This window comes from Meriones unguiculatus, chromosome 3 (assembly GCF_030254825.1).
Source record: "Meriones unguiculatus strain TT.TT164.6M chromosome 3, Bangor_MerUng_6.1, whole genome shotgun sequence".
NCBI lineage: Eukaryota > Metazoa > Chordata > Mammalia > Rodentia > Muridae > Meriones > Meriones unguiculatus.
Genome location: NC_083351.1, coordinates 103019582 through 103034723, shown reverse-complemented (window position 1 = coordinate 103034723; position 15142 = coordinate 103019582). Strand labels below are relative to the sequence as shown.

Sequence of the window (15142 nt, the reverse complement as noted above, 5' to 3'; positions counted from 1 at the left end):
TATGATGTGTGTGTTTGCAAATGTGTGCATGTGCATGAGTGCATGTGTGTGTGTGTGTGTGTGTGTGTGTGTGTGTGTATTTGATGTGTGTGATGATGTGGTATGTGTGTGTGTGTATTGGTATGCCCATGCCATAGTACATACATGGAGGTCAACTTTCCAGAGTTATAGAGATGTGAGCTAACTTGCCAGTCTTGCACAGTGTGTGATATTTTTTACGCACGGAGCCATCTTACCTGCCTGATATTTAGTTTTACAGGTTCTGTTTTTCACAGTCACAACAAATAATACCTTTATTTTTGTTTTTATGTCAGTATCTTATGTTTTGCATATATCTGCGACCATGTGTGTGTCTATTTTTATGCCTTTGGTGATTCTCAGTGGGTGTGACTTTGCCTGATAGGAGATGTTTGGCAGTGGCTGGAGACGTTTTTGATTCCTGTATCTTGATGATGAGAAGGAACTTCCAGCATCTTTGAAGTAGAGTACCAGGCGGCTCCTGACTAGTATAGGATATCCCTCATAAGAATGATCTGGCCCACACTGCTCGGGTTGGATTGGGAGCCTGTATGTATATCTCTTTATCTGCATGTGATAAAATTCCCTTAAACTCTAGATATCCATTTCCAAGAGTTGATCTGTCTCTTCCATGTATGTGTTGATACATGTTGATACACGCGAACCCAGCATATCCAGAAGCCCACTAATGGTGTTGATGCAATGGTTTGCTCCTTCTGATACAATCTTACAGACTGGACATGCTGCAGAGATCCATTTGCCTGCATCTAGGCCTGTCTCAAGGCAATCTACTCTTCACCCTGATGCCAGGGTGATGGAGCTTTTGGTACTACAGAGAGAGCTACCATTTGTCTTCCTTTATTTGAAACTCATTGATTCCCCATGGGTTCTAGATAACGTTTGAAAGCTATGAGGTGTCCAAGAAGGTATTTTATCTTATGACATCTTTCTTATCTCCTACTATGTTTACTTGTCTGTCATTCAGCCACCCCTGGCTTCATTGTGTTTCCAGATGGCACTGAGCTTACTTATATCTCCCACATTTGCAGGTGCAGCTTTCTCCTAGGGAGTGATGTCAATTTTTCTTCAACTCTGGCTTAAGCTGCCTTTTCCTGAAACTCTTCAGTTATTCTCCCCTCTGGCCCTCTATAACTGTAGATTAGACTGGGAAATCTCTTTCTTACTCCTTTTCTGAAGATATATAAGCCTCCTGTTTTCTGGGACCCTCAAATCTGATTTTCTTCCTAACCTTTATGTCACCTTGCAGTAGTTACATTTTCTTCACATATTCTAATAAGTAGTTACATTTTCTTCACTTACCCTAATAACCAGCTCATGTACTTTTTTTGTTTATTGCCATTGTTTATTGCCACTGGCATTTATAGGAGTTTAAACAGTGTTGATCAGAAAGGACAATCCTTCTACTGCTGCTAGGATTTACTGATTGGCATTAAAGGTAATTGGCTGATTTGAGGAATGGATTGGAACAATGTGTACTAATGGCAAAATATTTGAACAGATTATGGTATACCCATATGCAATATTTTGTAGCTGTTATTTTTGAAGCCCTGGAAAAATCTGCACCAAACTACAAACAACACTGATGCATTGTTAAGGGAGGAATACACAAAGAAATTTTATGTCAATATAAACATAGACAAATGCAAATGTTTGAATATTTCGTGTGGGCAAAGAGTATGGTAGGGTGGTCATTAAGCTGCAAAGCCTGGTTATACTGAGCATTCCTCATTACTGTAATTAACAGCTAACAGAACAAAGCATCAGTGGTGGAAGTCAAAATGAATTCCAAGAGCAGATATGAACCTATAAACAGCAAAGATAAGAGATAAGAATGTTACTTTGTGGCTGAAGAATTTTACAAAAATGGGATTTTATTTTTTTGCATGCATCTGTTAAATTCTTTTATGCATGTGGAAATAAGTCTGGAAAGATATAATAAAATGTTAACAGTAATAATTTATGGATGGCTGATGATTTATGTGGCTTCTTTTTGTTTGTCTGTGTTGTTTGCATTTCAAAACAATGGGCTCACCTTATTTTCATAAGAGAAGTCAATTTATTTCTAAAAATAGAAGAGAGTACATAAACACTGCTACCATTAAGCTGCCTGTTATGCGGATCCCTAAGACTCAAAAACCACGATTGTGTGAAATTGTCATAAAGTGAACCATCTGAGAGCAGCAGTTGCAATATAACTTTTTATTCCTCTCTTTTAGCAACGGCTGAAAGAGGAGAAGGAAGCCAAGAGGGCTCGTTTGGATGGGAGGCATGACTACCTGTTTGCAATTGTAGCTTCCTGTTTGGACCTGAACAAACTGGAAGTGGAAGATGCCCTTCTTGAGGGTAATCAGGTAGGAGACTTTTGTGCCCCTACCATCCTGTGGCAAGCACCAGTGCTGTGCCTTTGAAGAGGTGCCAACCTAAAGTTCAGGGGCTCCATTCTGGGTTCGGCAGATCAGACTCCTGAGTCTCCAGCTCTCTCGGTTGGCTTTTGTGGTCATCATTTGAGTTCTACAGGTTGATGAGGATAACTGAGTTTCTTTATGGCCAGTGAGGTTGAGTCTTATGCCAGTTTGGGACCTGAGATTAGGGAGTGAACCATCTTTCAAGTTGCTTATTTATGTATGTGTGTGTGTATGTGTGTGTGTATGTATGTATGTGTGTGTATGTATATATGTGTGTATATGTATACATGCATGTGTGTATGTAACTATGTATGTATGCATTGTTCATTCATTTATTTTTATTGTTTAAACATTTTGTACATCTGTGTAATGTGTTTTTATCAAGTCCACCCCCATTCCCTCTTTGAATTTGTCCCCTGTCCTCCTACCACTATCGTCTCCCCTCCCCCATTTTTAAATCCATCACATTTACTTAGTGCTGCTAGCATGTGCCGGGGTTTGGAACCACCTGCTGGAGGTTCCTCTCAGGGACTTAATCCTTCAGAAAACCGACTTCTTCCTCTCCCCACCACCAGCAGCCACCAGTAGCTCCCTAGCTAGGTGTGAGACTTCTTGACCACCTCTCCGTTCCATGCTAGATTTCATTTGGCTTGGGCTTGCACGAGAGAGAGAGAGAGAGAGAGAGAGAGAGAGGCAAAGAGATAGAGAAAGACACAAAGAGAGACAAAGAGACAGAGAGAGGGATGGAGAGAGAACCAGAAAGAAGGTAACCAACAGACCTTGTGCACGTCGTCATAGTTGCCAGTTCATGAGCATATATGCCCCATTGTGCTTGAAGTTATTCACTTAGAATCTTTCCACCCACTCTTCTGTGACAATTCCATGTCTTGATAAGATACAGAGGCACTCTGTCTGTCCATCATTATCTATCTATCTATCTATCTATCTATCTATCTATCTATCTATCTATCTAATCTATCTGCCTACTTACCTACTTACATACCTATCTGTTGGTTCTATTCTAGGTTGAATATTGGATACTGAACTGTGCCATGGTTTTCTGACTGGTTTTGATTTGGCATCTGAAATGGCTTTCTTCTCTTCCTAACTTTGATTTCTCTGCTACGGTTTCTTTTCAATATTTGAGATGAGGTGTGTTAGGTAATGTGACCTTGATAGTGAAGGCAAATGCATGAGAAGGTAGAGTTTCCTGAGTCATGAAATTAGGAGCCCTATTAAGATTCCCAAAGACAATACATGCTGGAGAAGCTGTGGAGAAAGGGGAACCCTCCTCTACTGCAGGTGGGAATGTAAACTTGTAAAACCACTCTGCAAGTCAATCTGGCACTTCCTCAGACAACTAGAATAGCACTTCCTCAAGATCCAGCCATACAACTCCTAGGCATATATCCAAAAGAGGCTCAAGTACACAATAAGAACATTTGCTCAACCATGTTTGTAGCAGCTTTATTTGTAATAGACCAGAAGCTGGAAACAGCCCAGATGTCCCTCAAATGAAGAATGGATGCAGAAATTGTGGTACATCTACACAATGGAATATTACTCAGCAATGAAAAATAAGGAAATCATGAAAATTGCAGGTAAATGATGGGACCTGGAAAGGATCATCCTGAGTGAGCTGTCCCAGAAGCAGAAAGACACACACGGTATATACTCACTCATATAGACATGTGATATAGGATAAACCTACTAAAATCTGTACATCTAAAGAAACCAATCAAGAGGGAGGACCCTGACTAAAATGCTCAATCCCCATCCTGAAAGGCAAAGAGGATGGACATCAGAAGAAGAAGACAACAGGAAACAAGCTAGAAACCCGCCACAGAGAGCCCCTGAAAGGCTCTACCCTGCAGACTATCAAAGCAGATGCGAGACTTACAGCCAATGTGCATGAAATCTTATGTAAGAAGTGGGAAATAATAAGATCTGGAGAGGACAGGAACTCCACAAGAAGAGCAACAGAACCAGAAATTTGAACACAGGAGTGTTCCCAGAGACCCATACTCCAACCAAGTACCATGCATGTAGATAACCTAGAACCCTTGCACAGATGTAGCCCATGGCAGTTCAGTGTCCAAGTGGGTTACATAGTAATGGGAAGAGGGACTGCCTCTGACATAATCTGATTGGCCTGTTCTTTGATCACCTCCCCCTGAGGGGGGAGCAACCTTACCAGGCCACAGAAGATGACAATGCAGCCACTCCTGATGAGATCTGATAAACCAAGATCAGAAGGAAGGAGAGGAGGACCTCCTCTATCAGTGGACTTGGGAGGGGTATATGTGAAGAAGGGGGTGGGAGGGTGGGATTGGGAGGGGAGGAGTGAGGGGCTTATGGGGGGATACAAAATGAATAAAGTGTAATTAATAAAAATAAAAATAAAAAAGATAAAAAAGTGATTATACAACAGACAACAGCCAGGGCTACACACAGAGAGAACCCATCTCAGAAGAAAGAAAGAAAGAGAGAGAGAGAGAGAAAGAAAGAAAGAGAAAGAAAGAAAGAAGGAAGGAAGGAAAGAAAGAAAAAAGAAAGAAAGAAAGAAAGAAAGAAAGAAAGAAAGAAAGAAAGAGGGGACTCCAAGATGGCGGCGAGCAGAGCGCACCATTTTGGAGAGGCAGAAGACTTGAATCTCCGTAATTGGTGAGTGGAGAGTCAATCAAAGCTAGAATTTGGACTTTTGGGCTTTCTAAAGGAGAGGGGCCACCACAGAAGCGTGGAGTGCTTGTAGATTTAGATCGGACGAGGACTTCTCCGGGAAGGAAATAGGGTGCTTCCCGTGTCTGGGCCTCCCGAGGGGAAACCCACACACAGCACCAGGCAGCTGAACATAAAACTCACATCTGGGAGATCAAGGCAGCAGAGACAGTGCTCCTGGTCCCTTACAGCAGCGGTCTGCTGTAACCACCCATTGAACACCCAATCCCCTCCTGGGACACACTTCCCACTCAGGGCCCTCCGGTCCTGAGGAGCGAGGAGCGTCTCCTCCACCATCCCGCTGACGCTGACGCGATCCCTTGGCTAGACCGCAGCAGGAAGTGCAGTGGAGCTCACATCCCAAGTGGCCAGAGTGCAATAACCCCAGAAACCTCCTCACAGGAGGAGCGCAGGCCCAATCACAGAGCTCCAACCACTGAGTGCTAACCACAGAGACTCAGATCCACAATACAATTCTTCCTGGATACCAAAGCGGCAAAGCTCAGTGCCTGGGACCCAAGACGGGCGGAGGCAGGGAGGCAGGGCTCCAGACCCCGCAGCCGAAGTGGAGAGCAGTAACGACCTGCAGAACGCCACCACTCAGAGGAGAACACACCCCACCTAGGGCCCTCTCGCCTAGCTCTTGACCCACAGAACACACTCCCCACTACGACCACCACCCGGCTCTGCAGGAGTGCACTCACCGCCGAAACTCCACCCCGCCAGAGCACATGCCCAATACAGTGCTAGCCACAGAGACTCAGACCCACAGTACAACCCTTCCCAGATCCCAAGCCTGCAAGTGGCAGCACGGACTACACAGGGCTGCCCAGCCAGTGATTGTACGGGCCATCCAACCCTTCAGTGGCAGAAAACCAGCTGAATAGACACCAAAGACCAGCAGACCTGTAAAATCAATACACGCATGCATTCTTCAACAGTGCTTGCAATTCCTTAGTGCCTGCAACAACTTCAGTGCCTGCAAAGCACCCCTCTCACACACTGAAGGCCTCTTCATTCACCAACACCCTGTCCCTTAGGACACACCCACAAGCACACGCTCAAACACATGCTACTCCGCATTTGCCCTTCTGTGCCTGTGAATTTTCCTTCTACAGGTATAGCTGAATAACCAACGCACACACTGAAACCACTAGACCCCACTAGACCTTCATTCTCCTGAAGAATTCTCCAGATACCAGAGAAAAACCAGTCTGACCTGCAGAATCCAGGGACAGTGAACACGACAGATAACCAAATGGCCAGAGGTCAGCGAAAGAACACAACCAACGCACATCAAGATATCATGGCTTCCTCCGAAATTATTGGACACTCCAACTCAGCAGCAACAGAAAAAGAAAATGATTTTAAAGCTATGATTATCCAGTTATTTGAGGCACATAAAGAGGAAACCAACAAATCTCTAGAGAAATAGTCATAGAGATTCAAACAGTTAAAGAGGATACAAAAAAATCCCTTAAAGATTTGGCCTCCCAAATAGAAACAAAGAAAAACGAAGTGAACGAATTAGCTCTTAAAGAAACACATACAAATATATCCAAACAATTGGAGGCAGAAGCAGAGGCACTAAGAGAGGAAACAAACAAAAAAATAGAGACCATCTTGGAGACACAGGAATCCACACTCAAACAGATGAAGGAAATGTTGCAAGACATGAAAACAGAATTAGAATCAATAAAGAAAACACAAACTGAGAAAACCCTGGAACTGAAGAACTTAGAGAAAAGAGAAGGAATCACAAAGGTAAGCATCACTAATAGAATACAAGAGATGAAAGAGAGAATCTCGGGTGCTGAAGATACACTCACAGAAATTGATACTTCTCTCAAAGCAAAAATAATATCAGAAAAATCCCAAACACAAAACATCCAAGAAATCAAGGACGCCATGAAAAGGCAAAATATAAGAATAATAGGAGTTGAAGAAGAAGAGGAGTCCAGGTTACAAGGTCCAGAAAATATTTTCAAGAAAATCATAGAAGAAAATTTTCCCAACCTAAAGAAAGAGATGTCCACAAACATACAAGAGGCCTACAGAACACCAAATAGACTAGACCAGAGAAGAAACTCCTCACGCCACATCATAGTCAAAACACTTAATCTACAGAACAAAGAAAAGATACTAAAAGCAGCAAGGGAAAAAGGCCAAGTAACATATAAAGGCAAACCTATCAGAATCACACTGGACTTCTCATCAGAAACTATGAAAGCCAGAAGGGCCTGGGGAGATATCATGCAGGCCCTAAGGGACCACAGATGCCCTGTGACTACTTTACCCAGCAAAGCTTTCAATCAACATAGATGGAGAAAATAAAATATTCCACGACAAAACTAAATTTAAGCAATATTTGAACAGCAACCCAGCCCTACAGAAGATACTAGAAGGAAAATTCCAATCCAATGAATACAAATATACCCAAGAAAACATAGATTAAAGATAATTTCCAACAAAAATCAAAAGCAAACAAGCAATGATTCACAGTAACATCGCCAACTCCACAATAATAGAAAATAACATTCAATGGTCATTATTATCTATCAACATCAATGGACTCAACTCTCCAATAAAAAGACACAGACTAATAGAATGGGTGCGGAAACAGGAACCAACATTCTGCTGCATCCAAGAAACACACCTATACAACAAAGATAAACATTACCTCAGAGTAAAAGGCTGGAAAACAGTTTTTCAAGCAAATGGACCCAAAAAAAAACAAGCAGGAGTGGCTATCCTAATATCTAATAAAATAGATTTTCAACCAAAACTAATCAAAAAAGACATAGAGGGGCACTACATTTTCATCAAAGGAAAAATTCACCAAGAAGACATCACAATTCTAAACATCTATGCCCCAAATACAAGAGCACCCACATTCATAAATGAAACATCATTAAAGCTTAAACCACACATTGATTGCAATACCCTAATAGTGGGTGACTTCAACACCCCACTCTCACCAAGGGACAGATCAACTAGACAGAAACCAAATAGGGAAATAAAAGCACTTACAGAGTCCCTAAATCAAATGGACCTAATAGACGTCTACAGATCTTTCCACCCAAACTCAAAAGAGTATACCTTCTTTTCAGCACCTCATAGAACCTTCTCCAAAATAGACCATATAGTTGGTCACAAAGCAAGCCTCAAGAGATATAAAAAGATTGAGATAATCCCTTATATTCTATCGGACCACCCATGGACTAAAGCTGGACATCAACAAAAACGAAAACAACAAAAAGCCAACACGCACATGGAAACTGAACAACTTACTACTCAATGACAGCTGGGTTAAGGAAGAAATAAAGAAAGAAATTAAAGAAATTAAAGACTTCCTAGAATTCAATGAAAATGAAGGCACAACATACCCAAATTTATGGGACACATTGAAAGCAATGCTCAGAGGAAAATTTATAGCACTAAGTGCCTTCAAGAAGAAATTTATAACATCACATACAAATAAATTAATGGCCCAACTGAAAACCCTAGAAAAAAAAGAAGCAGATACACCCAAGAGGAGCAGAAGGCTGGAAATAATCAAACTCAGAGCTGAAATCAATCAATTAGAAACAAATAAAACTATCCAAAGAATCAATGAAACAAAAAGCTGGTTCTTTGAGAAAATCAACAAGATAGATAAACCCTTAGCCAAGCTAACTAAAAAGCAGAGAGAATCTATCCAAATCAGCAAAATCAGAAATGAAAAGGGGGACATAACTACAGACACTGAAGAAATCCAAACAATCATTAGGTCATACTATAAAAGCCTATACGCCACAAAATTTGAAAATTTAAACAAAATGGACAATTTTCTTGATAGATTCCATTTACCAACATTAAGTCAAGATCAGATAGAAAGATTGAATAGCCCTATATCCCCCAAGGAAATTGAAGCAGTCATTAACAGTCTACCCTCCAAAAAAAGCCCTGGGCCCAATGGTTTCAGCGCAGAATTCTACCAGACCTTCAAAGAAGTGCTAATACCAATTCTCCTCAAACTATTCCACAAAATAGAAACAGAAGGAACATTACCAAACTCATTCTGTGAAGCAACAGTCACTTTGATACCCAAACCACACAAAGACCCAACAAAAAAAGAGAACTTCAGACCTATCTCTCTTATGAATATTGATGCAAAAATACTCAATAAAATACTTGCAAACCGAATACAAGTACACATCAAAGATATCATCCACCATGACCAAGTAGGCTTCATCCCAGGCATGCAAGGGTGGTTCAACATAGGGAAATCCATCAATGTAATCCACCACATAAATAAACTGAAGGAGAAAAACCACATGATCATCTCCTTGGACGCTGAAACAGCATTTGACAAAGTCCAACACCCATTCATGTTTAAAGTATTGGAGAGATTAGGGATACAAGGCGCATACTTAAACATAGTAAAGGCAATATACAGCAAGCCTACAGCCAACATCAAACTCAATGGAGAGAAACTTAAATCAATCCCACTGAAATCAGGGACAAGACAAGGCTGCCCACTCTCTCCGTATCTCTTCAATATAGTACTTGAAGTTCTAGCCAGAGCAATAAGACAAGGAGATCAAGGGGATACAAATTGGAAAGGAAGAGATCAAAGTGTCACTATTGGCAGATGATATGATAGTATACATGAGTGACCCCAAAAATTTAACCAGAGAACTCCTTCAGCTGATAAACACCTTCAGCAAAGTGGCAGGATACAAAATCAACTCAAAAAACTCAGAAGCCCTCCTGTATACCAAAGACAAAAGGGCCGAGAAAGAAATTAGTGAAACAACACCCTTCACAATAGCCACTAAGAACATAAAATACCTTGGGGTGACACTAATCAAGCAAGTGCAAGACCTGTTTGAGAAAAACTTCAAGTCTCTGAAGAAAGAAATTGAAGAAGATATCAGAAGATGGAAAGATCTCCCGTGCTCATGGATTGGTAGGATTAACATTGTGAAAATGGCCATCCTGCCAAAAGCAATCTACAGATTCAATACAATTCCCATCAAAATACCAACTCAATTCTTTTCAGACCTTGAGAAAAAGATTCTCAGCTTCATATGAAGAAACAAAAAACCTAGAATCTCCAAAACAACCCTGTACAACAACAGATCATCTGGAGGTATCTCCATCCCTGATCTCAAGCTGTACTACAGAGCAATAGTAATAAAAACTGCATGGTATTGGCATAGAAACAGAAAGGAGGATCAATGGAACCGCATAGAAGAACCAGAAATAAACCCACTTACCTATGAATACTCAATTTTTGACAAAGCAGCCAAAAACATTCAATGGAAAAAAAGATAGCATCTTCAACAGATGGTGCTGGTCTAATTGGATGTCTACATGCAGAAAAATGAAAATAGATCCACATTTATCACCCTGCACAAAACTAAAGTCTAAGTGGATCAAAGACCTCAACATAAAACCAGATACGCTAAATCTGTTAGAAGAAAAAGTGGGGAACAGCCTAGAACTCATTGGCACAGGAGACAACTTCCTGAACAGAACTCCAACAGCACAGGCTTTAAGAGCAACAATCAATAAATTGGACCTCATGAAACTGAAAAGCTTCTGTAAAGCAAAGGACACCGTCATCAAAACAAAACGACTGCCTACAGATTGGGAAAGAATCTTCACCAACCCTTTATCTGACAGAGGGCTAATATCTAGTATATATAAAGAACTAAAGAAGCTGAAAAGCAGCAAACCAAGTAATCCAATTAAAAAATGGGGAATGGAGCTAAACAGAGAATTCTCTGTAGAGGAATATAGAATGGCAGAGAAACACTTAAAGAAGTGCTCAACGTCATTAGCCATTAGGGAAATGCAAATGAAAACAACCCTGAGATTTCACCTTACACCCATCAGAATGGCCAAGATGAAAAACTCAAATGACAACACATGTTGGAGCGGTTGTGGAGAAAGGGGAACCCTCCTCCATTGCTGGTGGGAATGTAAACTGGTACAAGCACTTTGGAAGTCAATCTGGGGCTTCCTCAAGACCCATCTATACCACTGCTAGGCATATACCCAAAATTTGCTCAAGTACACAATAAGGACATTTGCTCAACCATGTTTGTAACAGCTTTATTTGTAATAGCCAGAACCTGGAAACAACCCAGATGTCCATCAACGGAGGAATGGATACAGAAATTGTGATATTTTTACACAATGGAATACTACTCAGCAATCAAAAAGGAGGAAATCATGAAATTTGCAGGCAAATGGTGGGATCTAGACAAGATCATTCTGAGTGAAATATCCCAGAAGGAGAAAGACAAACATGGAATATACTCGCTTATATAGACCTAAAAGATAGGATAAACATAATGAAATCTATACACCTAAAGAAGATAATCAAGAAAGCAGACATGGGGTATGATGATCTATCCTCATTTAGAAAGACAAATGGCATATGCATTGAACGTATGACAGGAGTCTACCTCAGAAAGCACCTGAAGGACTCTACCTAGCAGTGCTCCAAAGTAGATACTAAGACTCATAACCAAACCTTTGGCAGAGTGAGGGAATCATATGAAAGAAGGGGAGTTTGATGTGGAAAGGATAGGAACTCCACAAGGACCAAACATATCTGGGCACAGGGTCTTTTCTGAGATGGACACTAAACCAAAGACCATGAGAGGATAAAACCTAGAACCTCTGCTCGGATGCGACCCGTGATAGCTCAGTGATCAATTGGTTTCCCATAGTAAGGGGAACAAGGACTATTTCTAACAGGAACTCAATGATAGGCTCTTTGACCTCCCCACCTCCCAAGGGAGGAGCAGCACTGTTAGGCCACAGAGGAGGACTTTGCAGCCAGTCCTGAAAATATCTGACAAAAGGGAGTCATATGAAAGGGGAGGAGATCCTCCCCTATCAATGGACTTGGAAAGGGGCAGGGAGGAGATGAGGGAGGGAGGGTGGGATAGGGGAGGGAATGAGGGATTCAGCTGGTATACAGAATTAACAAAATGTAACTAATGAGAAAAATAAAATTAAAAAAATAAATCAGGGATAGAAAAAGAAAGAAAGATATAGAGAGAAAGAAAGAAAGAAAGAAAGAAAGAAAGAAAGAAAGAAAGAAAGAAAGAAAGAAAAGGTGGGGGCCTAAGAGCACTGGCTCTCTTCCAAAGGACCCAGGTTCAATGGACATTGGAAGAAGGAGAAAACAGGAAACAGGACAGGAGCCTACCACAGAGGGCCTCTGAAAGACTATCCAGCAGTGCATCAAAGCAGATGCTGAGACTCATAGCCAAACTTTGGGCAGAGTGCAGGGAATCCTATGAAAGAAAGTGGAGATAGTGGGAACTGGAAAGGACAGTAGCTCCACAAGGAGAGTAACAGACCAAAAAATCTGGGCACAGAGGTCTTTTCTGAGACTGATATTCCAACCAAGGACCATTCATGGATATAATTTGGAACCCCTGTTCAGATGTAGCTCATAGCAGCTCAGTATCCAAGAAGGTTCCCTTGGAAGGAGAACAAGGACTGTCTCTGACATAGACTCAGTGGCTGGCTCTTTGACTACCATTGCCCTGAGGGGGGAAAAGCCTTGCCAGGCCACAGAGGAGGACAGTGCAGCCAATCCTGATGAGACCTGATAGGCTGTAGTTAAGTGGAAGGGGAGGAGGACCTTCCCTATCAGTGGACTTGGAGAGGGGCATGGGCGGAGATGAGGAAGGAAGGGTAGGATTGAGAGGGATTGAGGGAGGGGCTACAGTTTGGATACAAAGTGAATAAACTGTAATTAATATAAAAATAAAAATTTAATTTAAAATAAAAAGAAAGAAATAAATCGAAAAAAAAAAGAATCCCAAAGACTTAACTTTTTAAACACATGGCATGAGAGGGGAGAGAGAGAGGAGGAAAGAGGAAAAGGGAGAAGAACTGAGAGAAAGGGAGGAAGGGAGAGAGGGAAGGAGAAAGAAACTGTTGATAACATGTTCCAGTTTGCACAGGATGAGGGGCAGAGTAGGGAGGTACTAGTTTGAGATAGATCCAGTTTTTATGGTGAAGACCTTTCTGCCTCCATGGCCATTGTGTAGCTGTAAATGCTCAGTTGGAAGGCCTTGGGACCAACGAGACTCATTCATTAGCCAACACTAGCAGCTTCTAGTAGGAACTGTAGGAAGTGATTAACAAGAATTAGAAGAAAATGAAGGGGATCAGATCCAGTTAATAGGGAAGTTCCTCTTTGCCTCTCTTTCTTGGTACAGGTGACACTTACTTAATATCTACTGTACATTAGTTCCTGTTCTGAGTTAGTCTCACCTCCAATCTCAGTCATATTCATCTTACCAGGAGGTAGATAATACTATTACAAAAAAAGGAAGCAGAGGGTGGGTTACCTAGCCTTTCTCACTGTACTGGTACAGTCATCTAGATACTTCATATTTGAGAACCTATACAGTAATTGTCCTTTAGGGATTGCTTTATTTCATTAGTGTAATGTTTCATAGTTGCATTAGTCAGAGGTCTCTAGAGGAACAGAACTGATTATATATATGTATAAACACACACACACACATATCTGGCTTGTACAGTGCAGTCTGGGTAGTCTGGAAAGGCTGAGAATCTAGCAGTTGTTCAGTCCATGAGACTGAACAGCTCAACAGTTCCAATCTGGCACTGAAGGCCTTGAGGATCCTGGAGAGCTGTTAGTCTTATGTCTGTGTTAGAATCAAAGAATCTGGTTCTAATATCAGCAAAGGAATGCAGTAATACCATCAACAGGCTAGATGAACTTGACACAAAGACTGAAAGTGATCAGGCAGAAGTAAAGTTTCCTTCTTTGTATTGTTTTTATTTTATTTCTTTTTTAAAAAATTATTTATTTTTATTAATCACAGTTTAATCACTTTGTATCCCAACTGTAGCCCCCTCCCTCATCCCTTCCAAGTCCCACCCTCCCTCCCTATTCTCCACCCATGCCCCTTTCCAGTCCAGTTCCTCCTCCCCTTCCATCTGATCCTAGTCTAGTCTCCACCAGAATGGTCAACGCACATGCAGGGTTGGGTTTTATCACTTCAAACAATCTGGTCACAAAACTCTTCTACAGGAGTGTGTGGTGGCTTGCCTTTGATTCCAGATCTAGCGAAGAGGACCAAGATTGGCCATCACAAAGGTGCATCTTTGTTGTGGCGTGTGTCAGAGGCCTCTTGCTTATTGAAGTCGAGAAAAGTCCCTGCTCACAGGTGTCAGACTGTGTTTATTCATTCACGGCATTTCCACTTTTTGTGGAGGTGACTGTGGAGCAGAACAGCTGTAGACGTGAGAACACAAGCATCCCCTTGAGATCCTGCTTTCAGAGCTTGGCGATATACGTGCTATGTGTGGTTACAAACAGAACTGATGGATCTCGTGACAATTCCAAGTTTAACTTTTTGAAGGAACTTTGTGCTGTTTTCCACAGTGGCTGTACATTTTTACATTCCCATAGTGTGTTTATTTATTTTTTTGGCAGTAGCCATCCTAATGAGTATGTAGATTTTTTATTGTTTCTATTTCATTTATCATCCATATCAATTTATCACCTATCTATCTATCTATCATCTAATTTCTATTTATCTATCCACCTATCTATCCATATACCTATATGCACCATCTGTCTTCTTATTTTTGTGTGTGTGTGTTTGTGTATGTGCACACATGTCCACACATGTGGATATTGTCACATGCATTCACAATGTGAATGTGGAAGTCAGAGGACAACCTTAGATGTTGGGCCTTAGGAGCCTTTTGTTAGAGACCAAGTTCCTCGCTGGCCTAGGACTTTACCGTGTGGTCTGCAAGTTTCCTAGAATCTCCTGTCTTCACTTCCTACCTGACTATCACTGGGGTTATAGGCATGTGTCAGGGTAATAGGCTTCTTATGACAGAGTTCTGGTTATCCAGATCCTTCAAGTGCCTTTCAGACTGAGCACCTCCCAGTCTACACTTCTCATATGAACTCTAAACCATGC

General features: G+C 41.4%; 1 protein-coding gene across 1 annotated transcript in view; it reads left to right on the top strand.

The window, feature by feature from the left end:
• Positions 1 to 1507: 1507 nt before the first annotated feature.
• Dnah5 (dynein axonemal heavy chain 5) overlaps positions 1508 to 15142 on the top strand; it is a 256569-nt gene continuing 242934 nt past the window's right edge. The window contains exons 1-2 of the mRNA XM_060378798.1: positions 1508 to 1543; positions 2256 to 2390. Of these exons, the coding sequence (XP_060234781.1) occupies positions 1508 to 1543; positions 2256 to 2390 (171 nt within the window). The remainder of the gene's footprint in view (positions 1544 to 2255; positions 2391 to 15142) is intronic.